The sequence below is a fragment of the Drosophila willistoni genome (assembly GCF_018902025.1).
Source record: "Drosophila willistoni isolate 14030-0811.24 chromosome XR unlocalized genomic scaffold, UCI_dwil_1.1 Seg143, whole genome shotgun sequence".
NCBI classification, from domain to species: Eukaryota; Metazoa; Arthropoda; class Insecta; order Diptera; family Drosophilidae; genus Drosophila; species Drosophila willistoni.
Genome location: NW_025814056.1, coordinates 920,084 through 932,251, shown reverse-complemented (window position 1 = coordinate 932,251; position 12,168 = coordinate 920,084). Strand labels below are relative to the sequence as shown.

Sequence of the window (12,168 nt, the reverse complement as noted above, 5' to 3'; positions counted from 1 at the left end):
AAGTCTGTGTGTGGCACGCCGTTTGCATAGCTAAACATTTGCTCTTAAATAAAAATGAATTTCGTATTTGCACGAGTGTGTGTTTTTTTTTTATATATATATATTCCTCTTTATTTTATTTATTTCTTTTTTTTCGTCTTGTTTATTGACAAGCTGCTGGGGTTGTGGAAAGACAGACAGACAGACAGACTGACAGACAGAAAGACAGTTAGGTCGAGGGGCTGCAGAGGAGAGGTGCGTACAGATTTTACAGTGTGTACTTAAGATATTTGTCTTCATTTATTTTTATTGATTTTACTGCTGCTGCTTTAGCTGATTTATATATATCTATAGGTTTTTATATACTATTGTACGACGGGAGTGGCCAATAGCCAATTTCATTTTCATTTGCTAAGCCAGTGAATAATCACAATGCATTTTTCTCCTCTTTTTTCTGCTCTCACACTTGCTGGCCAATTTTTCGTACACTTTCCTTTCTTTTCCATTCGATTCCTTTCCTTTCCTTTGCTTTCCTCATTGCTTGGCTAGAAGAGCTTTTCAATTATTTAATTTTCCACTCACGTTTTTTTCGTTTTTTTTGGTACTTGTTCGACCGGACAAAAAATTTTGACGATAAAAATCTTTAGCTCTCCCCAAATGGCATCATCTTCGGTTTGACATTCTCACGTTTTCATTGGCATTAAAGGTTTTTGGGTTTGATCTCCAAGCCTCCCAACTCCACCCCACACAGAAAATGGGCAGAGGAGAAGATAGGGGAGGGACAAGCTGCTGGAGTAGGTGTGTAACTGCTGCTGCATCATTTGTGCCATTTTGACTAACTTGATGACAGCGACACAGAGTCAGAGCGAAATGTGGGAGTGCAAGTAACTAAAGTTTTAGTTTAGGAGTTGAGTTGGGTTCGGTTGCATAAATTCCATTTAAATGGCAACCGAGACAGAGTAGCAGCTACATTGGAGTCATCCACATTCACATTCACATTTACATCCACATCCACATCATCATCATCATCAGCGTTGTCGTCATCATCGTCATGAGGCATCTTCAGCTTTGGTTTTTGCTGCAGCTTCAACTGTGGCCATTAACAACTATAGAAACTGCAATGTGGGCAGCCTAGTGACACACAAAAGTGGCAAGTAAATGTTGGAGAAGAGGCAAACAAGAAAAAAACCTTCTAGAACTTACCACAACGAAGATTCTATACCCTTTAACTTAAAGAAATAGATTTCACTTGCAAATTTTCGCAATTTAGAAATATTTGCAAAAAAGTTTTGCTAAATTGTAGTTAGTCTTGTGGATTCCTTATCTAAGTAATGTTTATTTGGTTTATTTCTGTTCTACAACATAGATGAAAACTCTGTCGAGGGTAAAGTAAATGTAACCTTCTTTTTCAAAGGGTATGAGGGACCAACAATAAGAGAAAAAAAAGTGGTAAAGGCACAGAAACCGCATTTAAATGCTGGGCCGGTTCTCTGGTTCTCCCCCTCCAACAACTACTTCTTCTCTTGCTCACTGTTTCAGTTAAAGTTTGTTTTATTTCCATTTTTTGTTGTTTTGTTTTGCAGATGCGCAGGCAGCAACTTCCTCTGCCTGGTAAAATCCCCCCACTGTGCTCCCCAACCTGCCCCCTTTATCGACACTTTTTCCGCCGTCGCGTAAATTCAACCGGTTTATGGCTTTAGCCACGTTGTGGGCCTCTTTGCCTAGGGCCAACTATTCTCATATTTTCCACTTTTTTTTCCCCCGCTGCTTTCCGTTTGTATACTCTGTCGTTGTGTTTAGCAAACGTTTTGCTGCTATTGTTGTTGTTCCTACACACATACACACACAGACACACGCATAGACACACACCTGCTAGTGACGTTCGGTTATGGCTTTACCGTTCTGAAATCCAACAACAACAACAATAATAAAAAAATTTTACTCAGCTGCCTCTTATGGTCAGTTATGGCCAAGCATAGCCTAGCCTAACCTGGCCCGGCCTGGCCTGGCCTGGGCCTTCGAGCAAAAATATTTGCTATTGCAGTTTTTCATTCATAAAGTGAAAAACAATTGCTCTGCTCTGCGGTTTGTTGATGGCAATCTATTTCTTGGATATTTAACCATTTTTTATGTAATTTCTTTTACTGGAAAAATATATGATTTGATGGTGAAAGTAAAACATATATGCAGGTAAAAGGTCACTGATTACAACACCTCATAGAAAAATAAAGTTGCTTATTTTTCCGATGCTCAAAATATATATAAAACGGCTGATAACAAAAAAAAAATATGCTTGAAACTAAAATAGTTAAAACAAATGGCTAGATATTTGCTTTAGATAAGCTTTCCTCGTTATCAAAATGAATACAGATGATATTTCCTATGATTGCTATATTCTGTTAAGCATATAAGAGTTTAATATAAAACTAGAAATTAGGTGGCTATTGAATAACAACAGTTACAATGTTCAAGCTTTATCTAATAAGCCAAAGTGCAAAAATTGTTGTCTTCCATCAATTTTTCCTTTGACAAAAATATTTTATAGTAAAATTTTTTTAACGAAACAAAAATGCTAGAACAAAGAAACTTTATGTTTTGAAAGCACCATTAAATCAAAGTTGACACTTATTTGACTTAGTGACTTACTTACGTAATTTGATCTAAAGAGAAAATGATAAAATTAATTAATTTAATCTACGTTAAAAGTTTATTATCCTAATTGTTGCTGTTTTTCTTTATTTTTGCTTCTGTGTGTCTTCTCTGGACTAAATGTAAAATGAACTCTAATTGCAGCTTAGCTCAAGATGATGCTATCACATTTTCCCATTTGTCTGTGTATATATAAGAATGTCGTGAATTTTCATTACTACACTCACACACACGCATATACATACTTACACTTATACACTTCAATTTTCCATTTCGCATTCACCATGTTTGTCTTATTAAAAGGATGTGGATGTAAAAGGAGGTAGAAAGAGAGAGAGAATATGATGAGTTTATAGTCAGCATTTCAGGCAAACATTGCATTTTGTATTTTGAAATAAATTTCCGTTCTGTTGATTTGTAACACACACACACACACACACACACTCGCACACAGGCACACACACAATGTATAAGTGTATCTTGTAACTCACATGTGACACCCGCATGCTGCAATTTTAGCATCAGGCAGCAGCCAGTGGCAGACATTTCTGTAGTCATATTACATGTCAGGTTGCCAACATCACCTTCCCTCACCCACGCCACCATCATTCGCCATTGCCGTCACTTTTCTAACACATTTTCCCCCAGTTAGAAACATCCTTTTACACCTCAACACGCTTTTGCTATAATTTCCTGTATATGTATCAGCAAAGAGAGAGAAAGAAAAAAGAAAAAAACGACGAACATGAGTGCAAAAAAGAGGAAACGAATGAATCTAAACCTAAAATTTCAACAGACGACAAACTGCCAAAAGCAACTGCTGTTGCTGCTCCTTCTGATGGTTTGTCTGCTGATTGGGTTATGTGTCCTAAATTATGTATACTATATGAAATACATATAGATGATGACGATGACGATGACGATGATGATGATGATGATGATAATCGCATATCCTTGGATATAATGCAATTGCCTGGTAAATTGCTTTGACAGTTTTGTTGCAGTATATAAGCAAGCAACTACTGCTGCTTCTGTTGCTGCTGACCTTCATATGGCCAAAAATGTTATACTTCATTTGACATATTGAAATGAAAAGTAAATGCTGTTACTTTCAAACGTTTGAAATTTTTAGAGACGTGAGTTGCATCGACCCACAAAACGAAAACGCCTGCATGTGTCTCTGTGTGTGTGTGTGTATCCCATTGAGTAATCAAATAAGCAAAAACTAAATTCAAACAATTGCCGATGCTGCTGTTAACATTTTCAATTTCAATTGCTTGATTTGCCTTTTTAATTAAAATGCGCGACAGGCCGTAGCCATAGAGCCAAAGCCACTTTTAACGAGTGTCGCCCCAAATTTTGCCTCTGCTGCTGCTGCTGCAATTGACCAAAATTGGCACTGCCGTCGTCTAACTATTGCGTCAACCAATCACCAACCAATCACACTTTTTCCAACTGTTTAAGCCATGTCCAGGGTCGCCGTTTGTATTATGAATGGGCCAAAAACGGGCGTTGGTCTGTTTCACAGTATCAACTACATTTCCGAATTCCAATTTAAAACCCATTTTCATTTCGAGTTAATCTTTGTCATTTTATTGGTGATTGGTCTTTAAATCTATCTAATAGGGTAGTCAGCCTCCAGACACTATACGCAATGACTTTGACTATGACTATTAAATTTTTATTATTAACTAAAGAAGAATTGTAAAAATTTTAATTTTAAATCTAAATGCATACATACGTCCTTGTTTTACTGTGGCAAACAATACTTGTTTTAATATAAAGCCTTTATGAGATAAAAGGGTTTTGTAGTCAGATTGTTTTGCTTGTTTCTCGCTATTGAATAACCAATGTTCTTCATTAGAAAAGCCATTATGATAAAGAAAATGATAAGTAAATCACAAATGTTGATAAAACACAAAGATGTTATTCGAAAATGACAATTAAGATAATATTAAGATAATAAAACTAATTCACTCTTCATTACTATACCTAAATCTAAATCCCAAGAAAAAAAAATATTATAATAATAATTATTATAATTTCTACACATAGAGAATTTTAATCCATTTCCTAAATTAATTAATTTCCTTAAACAAGATGTAAATAACAATAAACAAAGAGAGTAGAGGTTAGAGGTCAATGAAATAGTTTGCCTTTAATTATCAATATTATTATAGTTGTTGTAAATTATCAACCTTATAATTATTTACAAGCGTCTTAGATGATAACTACATCGTTACTCTAGCCAAGAATTTGACTTTGTGCTTGACTTTGGTTTTACAAACAAAAATGGATGCTAAACAAGATTTTAAACAAATTGTCCAATTATAAAGTTGCAAAACTTAATCCCATTGCTATGGGTATTAGATAATCCACAAAAATTAATCCGCTCCTGTTTATTATGTCTATTGAGCAATTGGCCAAATACTACTTTTCACTATGTCAGGTTCAAACAGCTGACGCACAAAAGCCGAAAAAAAGCAAAAAAAAAAATTCGAAACGAAATTTCAGTCAGTTCACGTCATAACTTATTAATATTCAGTTGATGTAATATGTTTTAATTTTTTGTTATTTGGTGTTGCTTGTGTGTTTATTTCAATATATATAATTTTTCAGTTTTAAAAACAACAACTTGTGGCATTTTTGTGTGCCTACGTCCAGGCTGCATTTTCCTTGAGTAATTTGCATATTTTTTTGTTTTGCTGCTGCCGCCATCAATTAGACAAAAGGAATGTGTGTGACACATTTAAATATTTCACATATTTGTATGGCGTTTTGAAAGAAAACAACAAGAAAAAAACAAAGACATGCAAAAAATGAGTAAATAGCTAAATTTTATTCAATTCATTTAATGCCAAAGTAAATATGTCTAAGTACATCAATCTATTTATCTATCCATCTGCTTTCAATGCCAAATAACTTCAAAATGTTAACCACTTGAAAGTGCAGCAACAGCAGTGCCAAATTGTAGCAAAATGAAAACGTAAAGTGTTTTGTTGAAAATGTTCCAAAAACAACAGACAGATAGAGAGAGAAAGAAGCGACAGATGAAGAGACATGCAGCCAGATCCAGATGCTGATGCAAAGAGTCAGAGGGAAATGCAAACAAAAAAGGCTTCACGATGGCAACAGTCAATAAAATAACGCCAGCTGCTGTCGCCGTTGACTTTATTTTTTTTTTTCTCCTCCTCCTCCCTCCCTCTTCAAAAGAGTACAAACTCGCAACTACAAATGCAAATTGCCATAGTGCTACAAGGACTGCTGCTACTGTGCCATGAAATATTTGCCATGTAAATATGGCCGAAAAATGTTCCAGTAAAAACAAAGAGGGCTACGGCCAAAAATGAAGGACGAAAGGCTGACTGAGAAGAGGCTGCGCCTGCCGCGCTCTCTATTCAAGTGCAATTAAATGAAAAATATTTGCGCATCAAAAAGTGAAGGAAACAACAACAAACCGCAAAAAAAAAACACCCCAAAAATATAAAATAAAATGGTATCTACCGACTGACTTTTCAGAATTGTCATTAAATTGCAAAAAAAAAAAGTTTGCAAGTTCGCTGCCTCATTAAGAACAAAACACACTTTAAACAACATGAAAAGCATTTGCCATTTCTGCCTACCAATTGATGCTATCTCTGTCTACCTTCCCTGTGGAGTGGCAAGGGAGATGAAACTACATTTTCATTGGCACATCAAAATGAATTCTAGAGAAAATTGTATGTTAACATAACATGACAATTTTCATTTTAGTTGCCACAGCTATACAGATATACATATATGTATATATGTATGTATATATACTTTCACATATTTCATTTATTTTCTCCTCTGATTGGGCCAACGTAGCGTATAAGCAACATGAAAGCCAATTTGCAGTCGGCATCACATCATGGACATGGCAGATACTTAATCTAATTGTAAAAGGGAGCAGCACATCTTTCAATTTTTAACACAAAAGTCTTTATTGTTTCTGTTTGATAATCTTTTACTAGTCCTCAGCAAAAAGTTGCTATATTTTAGCTTTTTTCAATTATTTATTCATTTAACTATTTAAATAATTTCTATTATTATGCATCACCTTCTTAGTTAGCCGAAATGGAATCGAAACTTTTCAAGGAACTACATACTGATCGTCATTATTTTAAGAATTCTTCATGTTAGGCGAAGGACTTGGAACAGAATATTCTTTTGGCACTCTTTTTCTGTTGCTGCTTAATCTAATCAGAAACTATTTATAGGAGAAATGTCTATATACAAATATATGGTACAAGCTCTTCTTATACAAAAGATCTTAGGCCTGTTAGATACTCGTTAAACATTTATAATTTTGCATCCCCTTTTTAGTGGCGCCCCTAATGGAATTACATCATAGAGAGTAGAGAATGAGGGAGGATGATGATGTGGTCGACATGGACACAGTTTTGCCTCTTCTGTGTGCAGCACGATTTTTTTTTTTTTTTTTTTTTTTTTTCTTATTTCGTGTGGCGCAGATGAAGAAGACAAACGCAACAACTCACAACATGTCATATGGCTTGCATTTAATTAACAAGCTAATTTTTCAAAGCGCAAATCGCTCTCACACTGTCTCCATCCCAGAAAAACCATCGCATTCTCATCCACCTGAGAATCAAGAAGATTGGAATGAATTGTGGTGTGGTGATGCAGCTAGAAGCAATGTCTGACATTTGATGGCTAGTGCCAAAAATATGATTTCAATGGGTGCCACAAAGACCATATGGTTATATATAGATACATATACTTACATAGACTGACTATCAGTCAGTATGTTGTCTGTTGTTTTGTAGGAATTTTATGTATTTCTAAATTGTTCAAATATTTATAAAATTGGATTTTTATATTTAAAGAAGGTTTTTCTTTTGACATTTTATTTTGAGAAACCAGAAATTAATAAGCATTTCACAGTTTGTTGTTGTTGTTGCTTAGCTGCTGCTGCTGCTGGCATCGCTAAGAATTTTCGCAACAGAACATATTAAAATGCCACTCACACGATAATCCCGATTTTGCCATTTTCTAGCAACATCCTTCCCCTCTCTCTTTCTGCCTCTTTGCTGCGCTCCCGTCCTCGTCTAAAGAAGAAAAACAAAATAAGTAAGTCGTCTAGACGACTTTGGTATACCATACCTGCTATTTCAGATTTCTAAGCTTAAAGTATAAAAAAAAAATGTTCTACATGCTACATGGCATAGGCTCTCTCGCTCACTCTTATGGTCCATCTAGAAAGAAACATTTGTCCGCCTAGCTTGGCCGAATTGAATAAAATGTGGCAAGGTTGATATATACTTTTATTGTGGGCACTTGGGAGAGAATATAATTTTTTCTTAAATTACTTAGGCGGAAATGGGCGTGGCAAAAGCTTCTAAAAATTCGGATCTACCAGCATTACAACCAAGTCTATATGCTGAGCACCAGTAATATGTAAATTCAACATTGGAAATAATTCTATCCTAAGGTCATTCTACGCGCTACCAGAAGAGGCGTGGCAAACATTTGCCATAAACAGAAAATATCTACATAACAAAATTGGTGGTTTTAGCTCTGAGAGATCTCCGTGACAATCAGAGCTTGATCTATTCGGATCAAGAATGTATATATGTACTTTAGGGGTTCCGGAAAAGCATCCTGCTGCCTGTTGCATACATTTAAACGACATTAATATACCATTTCACTCTATAGGTGCATGGTATTCAAAGGCAGAACCAACTTTTATGTTGACAAAATGCTGGTACTAGTGGGTGCTTGGGGGTGGTTGCGAAAAAAAGGGAATGGATGCGTGGGTGCGACAGAGCGTGTGGTTCAACAATAAGCTGCAAATTTTGCATATTTCATAGACGCCATGGCTAGGGCAGCAACAGCAGGAGCAAACCAAGTTGAATAATGGCAAAGGCAAAAAAAAAAAAAAAAAAATAAAAAAAAAAAAACAAAAACATGACAAAGGGAAAAGAACAAAATTTCATTCAAATAAAACTGGCAATAAATAGCACAATGGGTCAATTAGACCGATAAATGGATGAACAATATATAATCGTTTTATTCGATTACCTGTTTAACATTTAAAACAATTCATTTATTGCCCTTAGGAAATGCCCTATTGAAACTGGAGTAGAAATGGAAATAATTAAAACCAATGAGGTTCTTGGTATTAGAAAACAGATCAAGTGACTCGACGATTCCAACTAGATTTTCGAGTGTTTGTTTTAATCTAGAATGTTTGAGGACTTTTTAGAGAGCTTTTCTTTTTTAACAAAATAACCATAAGTCCTGCTATAGTCACTTACTTTATAATATGATCCACTGTGCAACCTTTTATATCTCTTCCTATTCATCGCAAAGTGTGTGTCTATTTAAAGGGCTTAAGGTTAAACTTTTTGCCATGAATAGTGGAGAGATTTACGGGCATGTGGGGAATGGGAGCGTCATTTTCAACATTCATGGAACAAAAACAAGAAAAGTAACCAAATATTGTAATGGCCGAAAAAGAAAAATTTTTATGACCATTGAACTAATCCTTCGTTTTTTCTTTCTCTTTTCATACATTTTGCAGCACATGGTGCAGGCTGGCGTGGCGCCCTTTCCCGGCGCTCCGGCTGGCTATGCAGCTGCTACAGGACCGGTCGCAGCGGCAGCCGCTGCTGCTGCAGCTGCCCAACAAGCTGGTGCGGCCGCTGCCGCTGCTGGTGCACCCACAGCTGCGGACAGTCTATCATTGGCTGTGGCAGCGGCCGCTGCCAAAGCAGAGCAGCAGCCAGTGACCCAATTAAAGGCAGCAGGTGAAGCTGCTGGTGGTGGTGGAGCAAATAACAGTACAGTGGGAACACCAGGCACAGCTGGAGGAGCTGGAGCCGGAGCAGGCGGCGTTGTTGTCGGTGGTGGTGGAGCAGTATCAGCCGCCGGCGGTAGTGGCCCGACATCGGCATCAGTGGTTGCCACCAGCAACGTATCCGATGGCGGATTGTATATGCAACAGAAGAAGGTAAGTTTTAGCCGCAAATACATAGTCTCTCCATCATACTCTCTCCCTATATCTTTCTCGTTCGCTCTCACTCTCTCTATATATATGGATATGCATATATATAGATATTTAAGTCTCTCTGTCTCTGTCTGTTTTTTTTTGGTATGCATTTGTAGCAATGTTTGGTTACGGTTTGGTTTTCGCTTTGATTTGGTTTGGTCCACACACATACACACACACGCGAACTCTCACACATTTTTAGGCCATGTTTGTTGTTGTTGTTGTGGTGAGTCTGCTTTTACATATTTAATCGCATGCGTGTGGAACAGCAACAACAGCAGCACAGCAAAGCAAAATGCTACGCACAAATACCCACACACACTCTCACACACACACACACACACACAGTGGCACTCGGACATTCACTCACATACACACACACACATACAAATACGTGCCACTTTACCTCAACTAGTTAAAGCAGAGAGCGGCTCACCTTTCATATTTGGCTGCTGTTGCTTTTTTCATAGCATACTTTTCAACTGCTGTTGCTCTCGTTTCAATTCGCTCGAGGACATTTTCACATCAAAACTGGCTTTGTAGTTCATTGTTTGTGTGTGTATGTGAGTGTGTTTGTTTGCTTTTGTTTCCCACCATTCCTCATTCTCTATATATAAATTTATTTTTTTCCTTCTTGTTTCTAATTAAAAATTTAACAACACATAACACAGCAGCAGCAACAATAACAAAAGCAAAAGCAGTTTGCCCCACCAGCACCGGCGACAACAAAAATATTTGAACAAGCACTCACAACTAGAAATATGAACATACATATATGTACATATGTATATGTAGATGGCCAAAATGTTCTTGCATTTTTTAAGTGAAATCATTTGCTGCTGTTTGCCAAGAATCAAAATAAAATTCTTTCTTTTTATTCTAAGTACATATAATAGAAATAGTTAGAATTTGAAAAAAGAAAAAGAATTTTTATTAGGACTAAATTCCAATATTACCGATAGTCATAGTAGTTAAAAAAATTACCTTTATATAACTTATGTATGTTTCATTGGAAAGTTATCCTAAGTTGCATAATTGATAATGGTTAGATTTTGAATAAAATTTATTAGTTTTTGGATCCTTAATTAATTCCATGTAAACTTGTATGTTATAGTTTTGAAATAGTTTCTTTTTAAATTAAGTTGAAGTTAGCCGGCTCTTTGGTCAATTGGAACAGAATTTTCACCGATCGAAGCTGTCTTAATAAAGAAATAGAAAACTTCTTTAAACTACTTAGTTCATCTCTTGAAATTTCCATAATCAAAGTCTCCGAAAATTTGCCATTGAATGGGAACGACACGATCGTTTAACTTATATATTTTCTTTTAGTGTAGATTTTTGCATTTGGCTTCACTTGGGAGTTTTTTTTTGTAGTAGTAGGTGAGTGTGTGTGTGTGTGTGTATTTACTCGTATTTATGTATTTTGGTTTGCCACTGTATTTGCTTATGAAAATTGATTCGTGCATTTGAATAATTTAACAGATGAGCGCTTGACGTTTGTTTTTTTTTTTGTCCAGCTAAGCTTTTGTGTAACATTTAATATTTTGTTTTTTTTTTTGTTGTTGTTTTTTTGGGTAATTTACTGGTTGTTGTTGCTGCCTCTGCTGCTACTGCTGTTTGCATTTAGTTTTAAGTGAACTTTTGCCTTGCAGGTGTAATAAATAATCAAATATTTAATTATTTGCCATAAATATTGCCATGGCGCTCTCTTTTGTTACTTGTTTGCCTTAGTTGATTGTATGGATGTAGTTAAACTTTGAAAATACTCAAACTTAAATTTAATACATTACCAATGTATATATTTATATATGGAATATATCCACCTATATATATATATATATATATATATGTAGGTATATTTAACTTATTTAACTTACACACGTTTTGTATAAAAGTCATCGCTCACACACATTTTATGAAATTTATGGTTGCTGTTTGTTGTTGTTGGTGGTGGTTGATGGCTGCCTGCAGCAAAATTTTTGAAGCAAATTTTATAGATGCATAAATACAAATACATACTATATATTATATACATATATGTATATAAAATTATATATATGTATCCTATACTTTTATATAATCAATATTTTAAGCGAAATATGATACTCTTCTATCTAGCAACATACCTATAATAATGCATATTTGTTTAGCCTTGTGTAACTATTGTATTTGTAAAGCAGCCACATCGTTAGCATTGATAAAATGTTAGATTAGGATTTAATGAAATTTCGATATTACCACACACTTTCAATTACATGCGTAAAATGTTAAATAAAACAAAAAAGAAACCAACTCTTATCAATTTTAATTGGACAGCAACCTCGGACAAACAAATTGTCCAGTAGTTCCATTTAATGTCAATATGCACATGATATAGTTGCATAGAATATAAATCATGCATTTGGAACACAATAAACAAAACGAACTAACTAGCCGAAATCTAAACGCATGCTGCCAAATTCGATTCAGATAAAAGGGCATTGTCCAATTGTAAATGACAGCAGACA

At 35.5% G+C, this 12,168-nt stretch overlaps 1 protein-coding gene across 14 annotated transcripts in view; it reads left to right on the top strand.

The window, feature by feature from the left end:
- LOC6646383 (homeotic protein female sterile) overlaps positions 1-12,168 on the top strand; it is a 102,247-nt gene that overhangs the window by 61,256 nt on the left and 28,823 nt on the right. For all 14 annotated transcript variants that reach the window (XM_047011952.1, XM_047011951.1, XM_047011949.1 and 11 more), the window contains exon 2: positions 9,194-9,622. In XM_047011952.1, coding sequence (XP_046867908.1) covers positions 9,194-9,622 — 429 coding nt within the window. The remainder of the gene's footprint in view (positions 1-9,193; positions 9,623-12,168) is intronic.